This window comes from Chrysemys picta, chromosome 23, assembly GCF_011386835.1.
Source record: "Chrysemys picta bellii isolate R12L10 chromosome 23, ASM1138683v2, whole genome shotgun sequence".
NCBI lineage: Eukaryota > Metazoa > Chordata > Testudines > Emydidae > Chrysemys > Chrysemys picta.
Genome location: NC_088813.1, coordinates 14,936,904 through 14,955,397, shown reverse-complemented (window position 1 = coordinate 14,955,397; position 18,494 = coordinate 14,936,904). Strand labels below are relative to the sequence as shown.

Here is an 18,494-nt window from a genome sequence, read left to right as displayed (position 1 = left end):
GAGGCACATATGCTAGTAATACAAAAAGAGATCTCTCTCATTCTCCACTCTGCACCCCTCGCCAGAATCAGCAATAGAACCAAACAATCTCATTTCTCAGTCTCTCACTCTGACCACTAGATCACACTCCCCTTGATTACTCACCTGCCAAAATTCAGCCTGTTGCGGGTAAACAAAGGAGAACTGTTTTATTTTAAAGGGGGTTTTGTGAGCACGTGTGTGTTTAGCTTTGCAGTCTGTGCACACACTCTACTCGTGATCCAGAATCTTAAGTTGTTTATGTGTGTTTCAGCACTTTGCTGTTCACCTTCAAAGGTTGCACTGGTCATTGTAATTAGAATATTTGTTGCTAGCAAGCCAGCTTTTGAAAGAGACTAGCATTGGGAAACAAAATATGCATGAACTGGTCAGTGCAGTGGGGAGATGGGGGCATAATCTTCTCTATCTACCTTAAATGTTACTATGGCCCCTTTCCCTTTAGGGTCTATACACAGAAACAAGGGGCAATTCCCCAACAAATGCAGAAGTTTAATTCAAGCGCTCAACATCACAGATTTGGCCTCTGTTGGAAGTCAGTGGTGCATCTAATTACTAACCGCGGTGGGTAGCTAAAACTGTAGAAGTCACTTAATTAGGAGCCTCCAGTGGATGGCTTAGTGTCCCAATCAAAGGACAATGCTGGGATGGGGGAAGATTGCAAGTCTTAAAATTAAATTATATTATTATGTATTAATTATTCAGAGACCTGAGTTCTATTCCTGGCTTTGCCCTGACCCTGGGCAAGTCACGTCACCTCTCAGTGCCTATATTTCTCCTCCCGCCCTTTCCCTGCCGTATTTATATATATTGAAAGCTCTTTGGGGGCAGGAACAGACTCTTGCTATGTCTGTACAGCACCTAGCACAATGGGGCCGTGATCTCATTTGGAGCCTCTAGGCCCTATTGGAATACAAACAACAGTTATTACTCTTTTGTATTACGGTAATGCCACCAATCAAGTTCGGGGCCCGTTGTGCTAGGCGCTGTACAGATGCTGAGTAAAAAGACAGTCCCTGCCCCAAAAAGCTAGATGTCGATTATGACAAAGATGCACCAGGTGGGGAGACACGGAAAGTGGGGGAAGGGAGGAGACCTGGTAACAGCAAAGTAAGCAAGTTATTGTGCAATCTTCATGGAGTTCGATGGGAGCTGCAAGCGTGCAGCACCTCCTAAAATTCCAGCCCTCAGTGAAAATAGTTCCACCCTTATTGCACTTCACCTTCTTTTGATGTTGCAGAGACGGACTGAGGAGTACTGTATCTCGATCGCTAGTCCCCCTGCCCACAGTTTTCAACCACATTTTGGCATTCTCCATGGTCCTTTCCATGCTGCGTGACGGAGAGCATGCGGCCCTTCAGAGATTAAGGACCAGATGCTCAGGTGGTGGAAATCAAAACCAATGGAGGGATGTGGATTGACATCAACTCTGAATCTGGCCCTTAATAGCAGCATGCCAAGACAAGGACAGAACCGTGCAGAGGGGAAAGGGAACAGTAGAGGGCAGCAGAAAACAGAGCAACTGTCTCTGTATATGAAATGGGAGGGTTACCCCTGCTCTGCAGTTTCCCTGTCTGAGAAAAACTACCTGCTAGGCTCCAGGAGATCACTTGTGCTGTTAAATCTCTTGTCATATGGTCCCAACTGAAAAACTTGCACTGTGGGCAGCTAAAGAGTCTCCCACCTAGGATTTCCCATTGCAAAGCCCCTGGTCCCATCCGACCAGCACTGTTTATTGGCATGCCAGAGTTGGGCCATTTAAACAAGCACCGCATTGTTTGAGAGACCCCGCTGATATCTCTGGCAATCAAAGGTGTGCAGCTAAAGGTTCGGCGCATGCTGAAATCAACTGACGAGATTATCCTGGAGACTGAGCTGTGTTTCCAATGAATTATTTACTTTGAACAGCATGGAAAGTGGGGATCATCTTTTAACTGCTGTTTCCCAGAGAACATCTGAGATCAGCTGAAAAAGGCTGGACAGATGTGAGGTACAGGAACTGGGTGGAATTCAGGAGATCAGTGTATGGCTCTGCCACAGACTCCTAGGTGACCTTGGGTGAGTCACTTAATGTCTCTGGGCCTGAGTTCTCCATTTGTAAAGAGGGGATAGTGATACTTCCCTACCTCATGGGGGTGCAGTGAGGATAAATGTTTGAAGGTTGCTGGCTTATTATGGAAGTGGGGGCCATATAAGTACGTAGTCAAAGAGCTAGAATAGGAGTCTGAGATCCATGTTATTAAACAGAGCATGGGCTCATCTGTTCTGGGATCCTGAGAGCGAGCAATGCCAAATGTTTGCACCTAACTGCAATGCTGCCGTGGATATTTTCTTCCTGACCTCGGTTTACACCTTGAAGCAAGAAGATGCTTTTCCTACTAACTTATTCATAGATGTCTAGTCTTTTAGTTTCTGAAACAAGGCGCTTCTGTCCAACCACACTGTCTCCACTCAGCACACCAGATATTCCCATGGTGAGTTCCTTTTGCAGTCATCAGAGGCACCAAACACCATCTGGTGTTGGGAAGAAATTCCCCTTCATGGTGATGACTGTTGCACAATTCTCTGTGTGCATTTTGCAGGGAGAAGTCACCTATTTTGGAGGCATTATTTATTGTTGGCCAATATTGGGGAGAAAATACTGAGCTACATAGACCTGTTGGTCAACAGCAATATTCCTGTAGCACTCTAGAGCAGGGGTGGCCAACCTGTGGCTCCGGAGCCACATGCGGCGCTTCAGAAGTTAACATGCGGCTCCTTGTCTAGACACTGACTCCGGGGCTGGAGCTACAGGCGACAACTTTCCAATGTGCCGGGGGGTGCTCACTGCTCAACCCCTGGCTCTGCCACAGGTCCTGCCCCCACTCCATCCCCTTCCTGTCCCCTCCCCTGAGCTGGCCGTACCCTCGCTCCTCCCCCCCCCCCCCCAGAGCCTCCTGCACACCATGAAACAGCTGATCGGGAGGGTGGGGCAGGGGATCGGCTGCCGGTGGGTGGGAGGCACTGGAAGCATGAGGGGAGCTGATTGGGGGCTGCTGACGTATTACTGTGGCTCTTTGGTAATGTACATTGTAAATTCTGGTTCCTTCTCAGGCTCGGGTTGGCCACCCCTGCTCTAGAAGGTGCTGTTCTTACCATTGGCTTTATGGTGGGTGCAGCATTGGTTGCACGGCAGAGAGCAGGGCACCTGAGTGCACTTAGGAACCTTTGAGGATGGGCCATAGAACATAGGAACACGGGAGTGGAAGGGACCTCCTGGGTCATCAAGTCCAGTCGCCTGCTGTTGCTGGCAACCTTGTCAATTATTAAACCTCCCTTCTTCATTGCATTTTAATAGCATCTAAGACAGGGGCTCTTTAAATGTCAGTGTTGCACAGCCAACAGCATCCTTATCTGCGATCCAGAGATCCTGGGCCTGACTACACTCATGCAGCATACCAGCAATTCCTACTGGCTTCAGTCAGAGAGTTTCTCATTTGCAAAGGCAGCACAATCGAGCCCCCTGTGTTCAAATCTCACACCAGGTCTTGGTGGACTCATAGAAGCACTCAGTAGGTCAAGACTGTCAACCTCTTCCTTGTCTCGCTAGGCCATATCCCACAAGAAAGAAGTCAAAGCAAGAGGAAAGTCCTGAGGATAATTCGATCTCACAAATCCAAACTAGTTAAAACCAGCTGTGACTCTCTAAGGCAAAACAAGAAAACCAAAAGAGCCACAGACTAAATCTTCAGTGTCACTAAGTACAGTGCTGTCCATTCACTTCAAACTGAGTTAATTTCATTGAATAAAGAAATACCTGTGACAGAATGGAGCCTGTGTTCATTCAGCACCACAGTCCACATTTAAGGCCAGTTTCTCCTCTCATCTACACCAGTGAAACTCTGTTGGCTGTTGTGGAGTTACTCCTGGTTGATACCAGTGTAAGTGAGAGGAGAATCAGGCCCTTTGTTGCTTAAGAGAGCTGAGAAAGGGAGATGGGGGAATAAATGAAACTGAGTCCTCACCGTCTCCTCTAGCATAAAAAATGGCCTGCTTTAAGGGGATTAGTATCCTGTCTTCTAAAAGGAAGGAGTGTTGGCTAGTGATTAGAGCACTCAACTCTGAGAAGCAGGACTCCTGGGTCAGATGCCCAGCTCTACCTGTGACTCACTGTGTGACACTCAGCGAGTCACTGTCCCTCAGTTTATCCAGCTATAAAATGGGGATAACAATTCCTCAAATGAGTGCAATGGGCTTTGGCAAAATGCCATGAGTTCCTTGCATGAAAGGGACTGTGAATGGTTAACTGCCCTTTCTGTTTTTTATCCTTGCCCGTTTTATGGCCAGCCTCCCTAGAGTCTAGGTCCCCCGGTATCTAAGACTTGCTTTTTTTTTTTATTAATATATCCAGACCCCCTTTAAATTCACTACCTAGAATGCACCATCTCATGTATCACATGCAAAGTGTGTTTTGGAAATTCATTCGTGATTCATCCTGGTGATTCCTTCCCAGCTCCCGCCTCTGTGAGGTTTTGTGTATTGGGGTAATATCAACAACAAAGCACTTCAACAAGCCTGGACCAAATTAACACTCTGAAGCACATCCACTAATATCCCAGAAATCATTGGGCCTAATTCTCCTCTTCCTGACACTGGTGTAAATTAGGAGTAACTCCATGACAGTAAGTAGAGTTACACAGGGTATAAGACAGGTCTGAAGTCATTGGAGCTATGTTGATTTACATCATCTGAAAATCTGGCCTATCGTTCTTAGTGGCTCTCCTGTATTATTCAACGGCGTGGTTTAGGCTGTGGTTGAAGTGTCAGAAAGCCTATGATCTCTGCAGGGTTACACCTAGATACCTGGCGTGACTGGTTATGATAGTTCTGAGCAAATAACTCGTAAAGGTAATTAGCCTCTGAGGGGAAGATTTTCAAAGGCAAAAAGGGCAGTCAGGAACCCAGCTCCCACTGAAAGTCAGGTCTCTCATTCCCATTGTGCCCTTTAAAATCTATCCCTTCTGGCCCCATGATTAACTGGAGAAACTATGGGCTCTTGCATGTCTCTATGTGAAATGGTTTGCCCAACTAGCTAGATTAATAAAAACTAACTTAAATGAAACTGGGGAGCCAGTTTAAAATTTCACTTTTCATTCTTGCTGTTTACTCTTTGCATTTCAGCAATGGAAAGGGACAAGTTAATTTCACTGTATTCCTTTCTAGTCAGTTTCACTCATGCACTAGTATAGCTACAATGTTTGGGTTGCATTGAAGTGTTTTCATTCATACAAACAAAAACGCTGGTGTTCTTTGGATTTACAAGGGGCAATTCTGGACTTTAGTATTAAGGACACCTTGTTTTCACAGCACTGAAAACTGAGGCCTAAAGTTCATCATCCAGCTGTGATTTTTATTTATTTTGTGCCAGTGCAAACAGAATTCCATAGATATTACTATGTACATGTAAGTGTTTGGGATTGGAGTGTCACTTTAGGAAGTGTCATGTAATTTGAAATATCTCACAGACTGTTGCATGAGGCTTACATTTTTTCCCCCAACACCACTGCTCAGTTGATCACAACTTTTTACATAGCGTGGTTGCTTAATTACTTCACTTAGCACCTCAAGATGAGGCCTCTGGGATTTGGGAAGCGTGTGTTTATAATACACATGTCCTTGTTAAAAAGCCTCTTCTAAGTCTTTTTCTCTCTCGTTATTTTTACCTTGTGTTTAAACTAGGACATTTTTTCCATTTGATCCGATTCTCTCCTGAGATCTGTCAGCCACTTGAGTCAGTGGCAAAGCTGCGGAAAAGCTGAATCTGACATTCTGCTTGTTTTGTCTAACTGCTTTTCCAGTTTGAGTGGCATTTATCTTCCTTTCCTACAGGTACATGCATAATCCCCTCCCCCCAGTATTGTTAAAGGGACTTACATGTGCATGTATTTCAGTGGGCAATCTGTTGCCCCGATGTAGCCATAATGTCCCAGGTAGCTGAGAATGTATGGTGCAATTAGAGAGATACGGTTGTGTTAATAAACGGCCTTGCTTCCAGGAAATTAAAAACTATTTGTCCTTGGCCCTTCCCCTTATGTCCATAGATACATTCTCCAATAGGGAGCAGAGCCCTTGGGCATGGAAAGTCCCAGTGCTGGAGGAGGGCTGCACACAGGTGGTTACGCTTAGGTGAGAGACACTGCCAAGAGTTCAGGGCAAAGTCCTGGCTAGGTTGAAAGCAATTTGGGTTTGTGTGACATCTCCTCTGAGAATCTGCATAAAGTCCTGTCCCTGCTCTGCTCTCTTCCTTCCATCCACCCCCCTACCCTTCTCCTGTCCTCCCTCCCTCCCCTTTATAGCCTCCCCCTCCATCATCCCCTCCTCTACCTCCCTCCCCCCACCCCATCTCCACCACATACCTTCTCCCCCCTCCCCATTTCCATCCCCCCATATCTCCTTTCCCCCCTTCCCCCACCCCTGCCCCATCCCCCCATACGTCCTCCCCCCTCTTCCCCATCCCCTCCACACTCCTCTTCCTCCCCATACCTCTTCTCCCGTCTTCCCCACCCCCCCGTACGTCCTCCCCCCTATTCCCTATTCCCCATCCCCTCTCCTCCCCCCATACCTCCTCTCCCGTCTTCCCCATCCCCCCATACCTCCTCCCCCCAACCCCTCTCCATTCCCCCCATACCTCCTCTCCCCTCTTCCCCATACGTCCTCCCCCATACCGCCTTCCCCCTCCCCATCCCTCCTCCACTCTCCTCTTCCCCCCACCCCTTCTCATCCCCTATACCTCCTCCCCCTCCCGCGTCTTTCCCTTCCTCCAGCCCCTTCCCACGGCCTCAGTCACGTGACCTGCTCTATCACGTCTCTCCCCGCCCCCGCTCCCGGCTTACGCCCCGCCCCCTCTCCCCTGATTGGTTCCCGGTTGATCCGCCGCGGCGTGACGCGAGGCGGCGGATCAATGGGGACGGGGCGCGGCCCGGCCCGTAGCCCCGCCCCTTCTCCCCCTTGGCTCCTCCCCTGCACGGCTCGCTCCGGCCGGAAATAGGAAGCGGCTGAGCCTGAGGCAGCGGCGGCCGCTGCCGGGAGCGAGTCCCGGAGACCCCCGTTCCCCCCCCCCCGCCTCTCCCGGGAACCCGGCTCCGCTCCCGGCTGCCAGGGGCCCGGAGCCCCGCGCGGGTGCGGGCCGAGCCGCGGCGTTCGGGGGGATCCCGAGTGACTGCGGGGCCGGGCCCGGTCCGGGGGCGCAGGGACCCTTGGGGGGGGGGACAGCGCCGCTGGGGGCGACCCGCCCTTAAAGGGGCCGCGGGCGGTTTGTTTCTGGGGGGTGGGGAGCAGGGTCCGCCCCCCTCCCTCTCTCCCCGCAATGACGGGCAAGTCGGTGCGGGACGTGGACCGGTACCAGGCTGTCCTGGCCAGCCTGCTGCTGGAGGAGGAGAACAAGTACTGTGCTGACTGCCAGGCCAAAGGTAAACGCCTCCTGGGGGGGCCGTGCTGGGGGCTCCCCCCTGCCGGTAGCTGGGGTGGGGGGTGCAGAATGTAAAGGCACCTGGCGGATCCTGATCCCCTGGGAAGGGGCTGTGGGGGGGGTGGATGCTTGAGGGCTTCTACCTGCAGGTATTGGGGGGGGGGGGGGAAGGTTGGTTTGCAATACAAAATAAAAGGGCTGTGTGTGTTATCCACGGCAGCATGGCTTGTGAATCTCTTAGTGGGCTGCCTGTTCTCTCTTTGGGTGTCTAATGTCTTGTGCAGTGACCCCCTCCTGCACTCTCGGAGTCAGACATGGTGTATTTGTGCGCGTGAATGGGAAGGGACCGAAGGGGAGCAAGCAGGTTGTGAACATGATCCCTGACTCAGTAGGTGAAGGGAATAGGGAAGTGGGTTTTAGCCACGAAAGCTTATGCCCAAATACATTTGTTAGTCGCTAAGGTGCCACAAGGACTTCTTGTTCGTTTTTGCTGATACAGACTAACACGGCTACCGCTCTGAGACCTGTAGAAAGAACATATCTAGGGACGGCTCAATGCGGTGATTATGTAACAGTGTCAACCGGGCCACTTTAGAACATAGTATTCAGCAGCTTGTGTATTTATAAATGCTGTAGGTTGATAGATGAAGAGGAGCGAACTCATTTGCATGCTGACGTACAAGTCATTGTCAAGACAAGGTTGTTGAACAAAACGTTATGCATCCAAACTTGATCAAGGAGGACTTGAGGCATGGAGGGAATTCACTTGTGGAATGTGTGGGATTAGTTTTGACTAGGCCCCAAAAGCCTTCTCTTGTTGGAGTTTTTTGACAGCAAGTCCCCATCAGGGGAAAATGAGGCTTCCATGGTAGTGCCAGGCATCTTCCTGGACAGAGGAGGTGTGATTCATTGGTGGTGGATGTTGGCCATCAGCTGATGCTCATTATCACCTGCCAGACTTTCTGATAACACAGGTGTTCAACATAAGGAGTCAAACCTAAAGTGCTAACTTTATTTGCACTCCATGCTATTTTGGAACACACATTGACACTAAGTCAGGCTTCCATCTGTTACCTTACCCTTATTAATGAAAGCTCTTTAAAGATTTTTTTGTGAGGGAAGCAGGTAGACAGTGCACTTTCTTTGGATGTTTTCTACCCTCTGCTCTTGACATCTCCATATATGACAGTTTGAGGTCTAAAATCTTGTAGTCTAGGCTTGTTGTGTATTCAAAAAGGTATTCTTGTCCTCTTGAGCAGATGCTAAATACCAGTTTAGTGCAAACAAAGGAGCAATACCTGCCCAGTTTGTAAAAGTGTGTGGGGTGGAAACTTCTCCCCAATTTCCTCTCAGTAAATTTCTCCTTCATATCACAATGGATGGGTCCAGTTCAGTTGGGAAGAGTGCTGGCACTAAAAGCTGCTTGGTTTTATCCAAACTTCATACTGTGGTTAGCTAATGAATTCTGAATTACAGCAGCCTACGCTAGCATCACTACAGTCAAGAGTCAGATGCCATTTCTGTGATTGTTTCCTGAGAAACAGGGTTTTGTAGCTCTGCTGTTCATGTCATTTGGCAAACGAGTTGAATAGAAAATATGGCTAAAATCTGTCTCTAAGGTCTCTTTCAAACATCCTGAATAAATGGTGGCTGAATTTCAAATACTGACAATTTGCAAACACTTAACCCTGTATGTGAACTGGACTTTTGCTAAATAAAATTCTTTTTAAGGGAAACTTTAAAAACTGGATTACATAACTTCACAAAACATTCTCAGCCAAAGCATATCCTCTATTGTGTCTTTCTACAGACTGTAACCTTACATTAGGGCTGTTGGCATGGGCATGGGATAATGTCTGAAGAAGCACATAATAATAGGATCCTGTGGGTATCTGAATGGAAATGGACCTTATGTGAAGTAGCCCTAGAGCTGATTAAGTGTCACTGGAAGAATGTCACATTGCAATGGCTCCAGATACAATGTTTAATGTCAGAATTTTTACTGTTTTCTCTTTTAACTACTCTTGTAGGAGAGGAATAAACTGTTAAAGATCTGACTTCAAAAGTCAAAAGGCAAAGCAATGAAAGGCAAAAAGGCAACAACTTCTCCCCTAACTCATCCTCTTGCACATCCGTGTATTTTCACATGGCCTACTGTTCTGAGCCTTCTGTGCTATTTTTGCTATAACAATAACTTAAGGACAATCGCTTAGGCTCTTGGAATGTTTGCCTAATGAATTTCTGTAGGGGATTGGAATCTGGATTCCTGGGTTATGCCAATAACTGATCTTGGGTTAATCACTATACCTTTCTGCTTCTCTCTTTCCATTCTACAGAGGGATGATATTTATGTATATCAGATCAGTATGAGGCCTAATTAACAATTGTAAAGAGCACTTTTGTGATCTGTGGAGAAAATGAGTAACAGAAATGCAAAATTATTGTTCAAGTACTGCTTTATTTTCTTGTGGGAGGCATTTGGGTTGAAGTTGGATACGTATCCTCAGTTTCTAACGCTTTGTGTATTGGAGCTGTAGCAAACTGCATAAATGGATGATGCTGCGTGTATTGGAGAGAAGATGACACAACTTAGAAGTGTTTTTACATTCCAATTATAATGTATATATTTGGGTTTTTTTAGTTGACATGTAAGCTGAATGTTCTTTTTCTTTCTTTAAGGGGTAGAGGTCATTGTTCCATTTGCTAGATCTTGGATGTATGTATCAGCTGTTAAACAAAACTGGGTATATAAAAGCCATTCTTAAATCTCATAATTGCATTTTGAACAATGAGGATTGGTACTTTCTCCTGTTAATGTATAAACAAACAAGATGTCCCAGCAGAGAAGACTCCTGGATAAGTGTGATTTTTCTTTTTTAAAGTGGCTGCCTATCCTGTTTATAGATAGTTGGAATGTTACAATTCCAGAATGCACTGGTGTGCAGGAAGTGAGGTTTTACAATCCAGCATTATTACCAAAGATGGTGAGTTACTTGTTACTGTGAAATCAGTCATGAAACAGGAAGAGGCTTTTTGTAAACGAACAAACTTAAATTGATCAAGATTGAACCAGTTTTCTGTTGTGTTGAATGGTAGCTGCTGTTTCTGCAACAGAATTGTCATTTGTACTAACAGTGGCAGGGTGGAGGAAGCCTCAGTTCTCATGAACCATAAGTGAAGAAGTCTGTAGTTCTTTAGCCAAACGCACTTCCTTTGTGGTTATTGGGTATTTCTGTGAACACTGCCAGCCAGGCACAGTCTGTTAACTTCCTGAGGAGATGGGTTATATTACATTTCTGTAACTGTATATATATCTTTCCATTGCCACTGTTAAGGCCTGCTCATGAAGTATGGGGCTCCCACAATTTCATTGTGTTGAAATTGTGGTTGCTCATCCACTTTTTTACCATCAGGCCCTTGCTGCAGAAACTAACCGAAGGCCTGGTGATATTGAAGTCAGCTGAATTCCCCTTCATTGGGAGTAGGCCTTTAATGTTTGCGCAGCACAAAGAACATTTTTTGTTTGACACACACCTCTTCCGTCTAGGTAACTTAAAGCTCTTAAATAAAAATGACTTCTAATGAGAGAAGACCAGCTGGTGCATGCTAACTCCTCTGTGGGGTTTACAAGGAGAGAAATAACATACTGATTGTTTTGGTAGAAAGACTTACCTGGTCTTAAGTACAGTAGGGTATTTTGTGTGCTTCTAATTAGTTGCAAATCTGACTTGTGTTCCATAAAAGCACTCAAATAGAGTGCAAGCATATGGAGAATCGTGCACCGTGTCATTTTGATATGGTTAGAAGAATCTTCATTGAACTTGTGCGATGCATGAATAAATATCCCCCAGTTGTGAGGATGGTAAAAATCTTGTTTGGTTTCTAGCTGACAAATTCTGTATCCCCTTCAAGATTAAATAAATTCTTCCATCGGCAGCCATTACTGCTGACCTGCGGCAGTTGTCGCTGAAAATGGCAGTTTTGTGGAAAGTAATTTATAAAGATTCCCCTTAGACTATACTTTCACATTAAGCCTGTTCCTTGGGGGCGTTTTTGTGCTCATTTTCCTTGTCGGCAAATTCAGTGCAACATACTTCATTTAGGAGATGTGCAACACTTCGATGTTGAGATGGAGTCCAGGAAAGAGGACCAAGGAATGAGAGGGAAGATTGTTCACTGATTTGGGGGAGGAGGAGGAAAATCTTCTTTCTAGCCAGATAAACTACAATAAAAAATACTTATAGGCATGTAACACTACAATTTAGTTCCCTGTCTCCTTGCTTTTATGCTCAGCTTATTGGCTTCTTGCATTTAGGGCTACTTAGGCTGTATCTAGCTCCATTCAACTGCCACCCACACTTCCAGTTCTGTGAGATGTTTCAAATGACCTCACTCACAAGCTGGATTATGAGTTCTCAGGCCCTCTCTCCACAGAAGTAGGAAAGAAATAAAGAACTGAATGCTGCAAAATGGCAGTTTGGTTCAACTGGAGTCATGTTGTGCATCCACCTCTTCCTTCATTTCAGTCCGCAGAAGAGAACTACTTGGGATGTGGATGATGATCTCATTTCCAGGAACATCAGTGCTTTGATCCTATCCACACTAGAAGCATAACCGTGCTAAGAACAACTTAGATTTCTATAGCACCATATCCCAAAGGATACCTACAACTTTTTAAACACGGTGGCTTGTCTTGGGGATTCTAGCCCTGTTTTTCTGCCTGTTGTGAACAGGAAATGCCTCCTTTCAGAATAGTAGGCGTACCTCTTTGCAAACCTCAAACCTTTTTGTCAGGCAGAGAGTGATTAGTATCTTCTTTCCTGGTGAAGAGATGCGTTTCAGGCAAGCGATTAAAAGCCAAGTTTGCTTGATTCAGAACCTCTACTGATTTTGTGCCTTAATAGACACAGGTAAAATACTACATCCCATGCCGACATGGGGTGTAATATCTGTCATCGCTTGTCAGGGTAGTGCCCATCACTATAGATATACCTGAGAGAGAGGGTGCACAACATTTTGTTCTAATGAGGAGGGTGTGATTTGGCGTGCTTCCGTGGGCAAACACTTTAGAGAAATGCATAGCCTCCCCAGTGACTCTGTGCATAGGCCCCAATCATAGCATGTCTGCATCCCAGTCAGACTTCTTCTAGTGTCCCAGAGAGCAAAGCTTTCCTTGATACACTCTCATGAATCTGGCCCTCCTTCGAGGAGTGATCAAGTAGTTCCAGCAAGCCCCTGCTTTAGTCTGAAAACCCCTGAGAGCACAAGTGAGGAACCCATTAGTTGTCCGTCCTAAACTCTCTCTGGGAGATCTCACATTCTTGTGCAGATCCACTGGTTGGACCAAAAGTGGGAGTACGAGTGTAGACAAGGCACTCTCTCTTCTACCACACTGTCTAGCTCTGCTTGGAGGAGGTCTGAATTACATGATCATAAGACCAGGGCCCTATTCATTCTAGTGCCTTACAAAAAGTTTAGGTCTCTGGCTGCATTAATATTCAATCAGTAGGGATAAAATGCAGCTATCCTTCCTCTTTCTGGTCATGTAGTAGAGACATTTATACGGAACACATCACAGGACACCGTGAATACCACACTGAGTAACTGAGACCACCGACCAGGGAAATAACCCACTTCCTTCCCTGACAGACCAAGGGATGCACCCCACCCATGTACTTATCCACTAACCGATACTGACTTGGACTCCTTATCCATTCCATGGGTGGCGTACCCGAGCCCACTTATCCACTGATACTTTAAAAACCCTTGCACCCCAGTCTGGGTCTACGCAGGTTATGCGGCATGTATGCATCTTCTCATCCTTGCGACCGATACCTGTAACCCCCCCCATAACTGAAGCCTGACCCCAGATGTACAATACCTTCCCTCTTAACTTGTGTATATTTCATTTTAAACATTCACTTTAATAACATTTTTAGTTCTATTTAGTGTGGTATCGTGGTTGTAGAAATCTCTGGAAGGGCAAACTTTATGCTGCTTAGCTTCTCTTTCACTGTTTCTCAGATTCAAACTACTGAGGTTTATGCATTACAAAGAAATCTTTGTTCTCAAGTTTTTCTTCCAAAAGAGCTGTTGGAGCCATTATCAGCATCTCTTCTGTTCTATGTTCCCCACCTCTAGCCCCTGGGAACTCAAGTACTGGTACACAAGCTTTGGCTAGCATAGTCTGAGCATGATAAAGAGAACATGCTTGTTGAGAAGATGCTCTGGCCTAAGGAGTGAGCAAACATGATCTGTTATATTTAGAGACACTCCAAAGATTAGGAATTGGGAATAGCTTCTTAGAAATATAATGCTTGGTCCTGGGGCTATGGAGGGAAGAGGATCAATCTCGGTGGTGAAAATGGGGAGAGGTTTGAAGCGCTGAAGCTGCCTTGAGCTAATAAACACTGCAAGCAGTGGTTGCAGATGTCCTGTTTTGGAGAACTGAGAGGAAATTAAGCAAAAGCTCTGCAGTGTGGGAAAGAAAAAAGTTACAAAATGCTGCATAATGTTTACAGTTGAGAGAATGAGGGTGCTTCTCCACTGAAACAAAAAACCCTACTGCAGCGAGTCTCAGGGCTGGTCTACACTAGAAGTGCTACAATGATGCAGCTGCACCGCTGCGTTGCGTCTGGTGAAGATGCTCTAAGCTCTCCCGTTGGCATAATAAATCCACCTCCGCAAGCGACGGTAGCTATGTCATTGAGAGAAGCTCTCCCACTGATGTAGCACTGTCCACATCAGCGCTTAGGTCTATGTAACTTGCATTGCTTGGGGGGATAACTTCTTCACACCTCTGAGCGACATAAGTTATACAGTAAAAAGAAGAACAGGAGGACTTGTGGCACCTTAGAGACTAACAAATTTATTAGTTAGTCTCTAAGGTGCCACAAGTCCTCCTGTTCTTCTTTTTGCGGATACAGACTAACACGGCTGCTACTCTGAAACCTTTCATTATGCAAGTTATACAGTGTAAGTTGTAGTGTAAACCTAGCTGCAGAGGCCAGATCAGTTTACTCAGGCTTATGCTATGGGGCTAAAAATAGCAGTGTAGATGTTCCCGCTAAACCTGGACCCTGAAACCTGGCGTGGAGGCTGGATCTCAAAGCCCACGGTCCAGCCTGAACACGAAAGTCTGCACTGCTATTGTTAGCCCTGTAGCGCAAACCTGAGTCAGATGACCCGAGCTCTGAGACTCACTGCTGTGGATATTTTTTTTTTGCAGTGTAGACGTACCCTGCGTACTTCTTTAATCTGAATCAAATTGGATGATCTGGGGGGAGAAGCGAACAAGATACACCCTTCTTTTAAAATAGAGCTAGGCTGTGTTGCTTTCTGGCAGCAGAAGCTTGGAAATGAGTTTCTTTTTGAACAAATGTGTGGGCTCTAGTGACATGAGATCATCATATCAGACTGATAACTATTGATCATGACATGCTATAGATACCAAATCACAAGATTAACAGTAGATTCTGCCTTGCTAACATTTTCTCTAGGTCACTGGGTTTAGTGGCTACACACGTGCAGCTATTAGGCATGACCACAATGCTAATATTAATTCTCAAAGACCCCATTCTGGACCAGCACCTTATTGCACTAGGGGCTGCTCCCAGGGCTCTGCCCCCAAAAGCCCCGTTTCTCAGGATTTCTTCTCATCTTGCTGCATGAGTGACAGCTGGGTATACTTATGTAAAAAGGATGCTGCCAAACCAGGCTATGATCTGCTTCCCAACCAAGTGTGTGGGGTTTTACTCAAAAGCTGTCTGCCTACTGGACTGCCAGATTGGAACCATGGGAAGAAAAGTTTTCCACTCAAGTTGAATTGCAACTGTGAGGTTGTCATTCTTTTAAGAATATATAATTTTTTTTTATTGATAAATGAGTCATTTAAAACATTCCCCAACCATCAGGTGAGGTTTCTTCCATCTGTCATGCACTGCTGCTGTCGCTGTTGGTCTTCTGGGAAATAGAGAGCAGAGTTGTATGGCATGACCTGCCTACGCAGACAAAACACGTTGACCAACGGAGATATTGAGTGGTTTGGGAGGTGTGGGGATTTGAAACTGTTACGTTGAGGGTAAAATTGTGAAGTACAAGGGTGTGAGGGATGTCTCAACCTGGGCAACAATACAGACTCCATGATTTCAATGGACTGGAAACCTTTTTGTTTTAAACTAGTCTGTGTTAAATGTCTCCAACTATTATAGGTGGCAAATGTGGGCACTGAGAATTGCTGTTAAATAGAACCAAGGAGCTTCTATGCATTTCTAATTCTCTGAAGCTTAACGCTGAACTTTTACAACATGCAGATACTATATTTGACTCTCTTCCCTCTCCCAAACTTTTCCCCTCTACTCTTCCAGTCCCCATCTTGCCCACAGGCTCCTTGGATCCGGTATCGTTGATGGCAGAACTGCAGGTTCCTCCACTGTGGAGTACCCCAGCGATGACCATTATGCAACTTCTGCTGCATCCACGCATCAGTTGAAGGTTGCCCCGCACTCCTCCTTTGGTTTGTCTGAGTACCCCTCCCCTGTGTGTTATGGGAGCTCTGCCATGAGTTCTGTTTTGAAGTCCAACCCTCTTGTATAACTCATTGCCAATTAGATGCAAAAATTTTTTACCTGTGCATTATTTCTTGACTCTAACATAAAATAGATCTACATACAGAGCTAGGTCAGGGTTTCTCTGTTCTCAGTATTTCCTCATCCAGAATACAAGACAGAGGTTTTTTCTTGGGGATTTTTGGGTACATACAGTGCTGATTAAATGTACTGTACAAATGCAGAATGTTAAAGATGTTGGTTAAAAGCTGCACTTGACTTGCAAAGCCTGTCTTGAAAGATCTTGCGTCTTTCTGTCCTTAGTATTTGATATTCACTATTGGAATTCAATGGACATACTTAGCTTATGTTGTTCTCCGTATTGCTTATCGAGTGACTGTCAAGTTATTGGGCTCGAATTAATGGGGTTCTTAAGTATTTTTTTTTCTAAGCCTCATTAATGGAAAAATGTTCACTGCTTTCTAATATTTCAGATAGCTTTCTCTTTTGTATTTAAACATTGCCTTGCAGTGTTAGCAATACAAATATTGTGCTAATACACAAGAACCAAGAAAAGAAACTGATAACCCTGTACTCACAAGCCGAGAAGTGTATGCAAAGTAAGACTTTAAAATATCTACATTCTAAATATATCAAGTAGTGTTTGTAATAACGGTAAAAAGACTGACTAACTTCACAATAGCTTCTCAGTTGCGGCACTTTTGTCATGGGCAGTACAGGAACCCAGTGTTGGATTTTAGATACAGCATTGTAATAGGTGAAATGTGACAAACAAGTTACCAGTTCTTCTCCTAAAAAGCTGAATCTAGAGCAGGTGCAAGGCAGGAAAACAATATGGAGCTACAAAGCAAGTACATCATTGTCATAACTAGAATGACTCATGTAATAAGTAGTTCAAGTAGCTTTTGAAAGAAAGGGATGGAATCTGGTGAATGCTAGTTGGGAGGCTGTTAAAGGCATTGGATAAGGGGAGAAGTCGTTGAGTTAGAAAGACAAAGAAGGCAAGACAGTGGTCCGAAGTGTGGATGGAGCAAGAGTGGTGAAGGTATGGTGACAGGTATGAAGGAGAGGGCTTAAAGTACAACCAGAAGTGGAAGCAGGTTTAAATAAGTTTTTCTCACTCTGCCAAGCAACTGTTAATGTTAAATATGTTGGGGGTTTTATTGAATAATGGAATTTCCCTAATAAACCACTGTCTAAAGTTGCTTGAATCACAGTTGAGCTTCCTCTTTCAGTAAGGGCAATGTGCATGGCGTCTTCTCTTTAAATTGCCCTGTGTAATAGCTGCTCGTGGTGAAGAGAGAACTAACCTATGGTTCCCTAAGAACAGTCTTTAGAAGCTACGTGTTTGCATGATGAGGCCCTGGATAAGCCCTCCAGAGTTTCCTCTTGTGTGTTAAGACTTGCGTCAGCAGACCTTTACACAGAATTGAATAGCAGATGCAGTGATCTGCACGGCCTGCCTACAATTACAGCTGCCTGCAGTGAGTTAACATTCTCTTTTGAATTCTTACAACATGTTATGCTTGAAACTGGTGAAGAATTCTTGGATTAATTTAAACCCATAACGTCTACTAAGTGGAAAGAGGATATCTGACCTTGATGTATGTAGGGTATATACTGGTGTATTCAGTAAGTCTCCCCTGCATGACATTTTTGTAATGTACTTCTGCCTTTGAAATTGCAGCATCTTAAGCGGAACAATCAAGGATGTGTTTTCCTCTTTTGTGCTGCTTATACAATCACTGTAAGTGACAGGGTTAGAAACGGGGGGAAATGTGCAAATCCACTCATGGTAAACTTTAAAATTACTCAGAACTGCAGAATTTATGGTGGCCTGCTGAGCATCATTCATTGCAACAGAATGAAATGGGTATAATAGTGGTTTAGGTACAGCAATACAACTCGTGTGAACACCGTCCTCTTCCAGATAAAGCTAAATCTGATCAAGATCATTCTGTAGGAAAAGGGTTCTTAGAATCACTTTTCAACAGCATTTACTATTCTAGCAGTTGCCACTATACGCTATAGAGACTTTTTGTCAGTATTGGTGGGGACGCAATTATAACGAGAGGTCTGCCTTACTCTTCTCTTTGAGCAGGCAGCAGCAAATATGGATCCAAGAGAATGTTGGAATGGCTGTCATTGCAGTTGAAATGGTATGGAAAGATCAGCATTAGAGGGGAAACTATTTTGGAAGTAGCTGTGCATGGTGAGAGGAGTGTTGGAGATAGCAGCAGCGTCATTCAGAAATGAGGTCTGGAGACCTGAGAACCTGGAACATATCTCTGTGCTGCATACAGATGCATTAATTATGCAAACCTGGGGGGGAAAGAAATAGAGGCAGGTTTGATTATAATGCACTGAGCAGTGGATATCTAGACAGAAACATCCTGCCTTCTAATCTTATCTCTGTCTGTGAACTTGGGCAAGTCACTGTGACT

The 18,494-nt window shown here is 45.2% G+C and overlaps 1 protein-coding gene across 1 annotated transcript in view; it reads left to right on the top strand.

Annotated features, from left to right (window-relative positions):
- Positions 1-7,218: 7,218 nt before the first annotated feature.
- SMAP2 (small ArfGAP2) overlaps positions 7,219-18,494 on the top strand; it is a 35,321-nt gene continuing 24,045 nt past the window's right edge. The window contains exon 1 of the mRNA XM_008167132.4: positions 7,219-7,484. Within this exon, the coding sequence (XP_008165354.2) occupies positions 7,382-7,484 (103 nt within the window). The 5' untranslated portion in view covers positions 7,219-7,381. The remainder of the gene's footprint in view (positions 7,485-18,494) is intronic.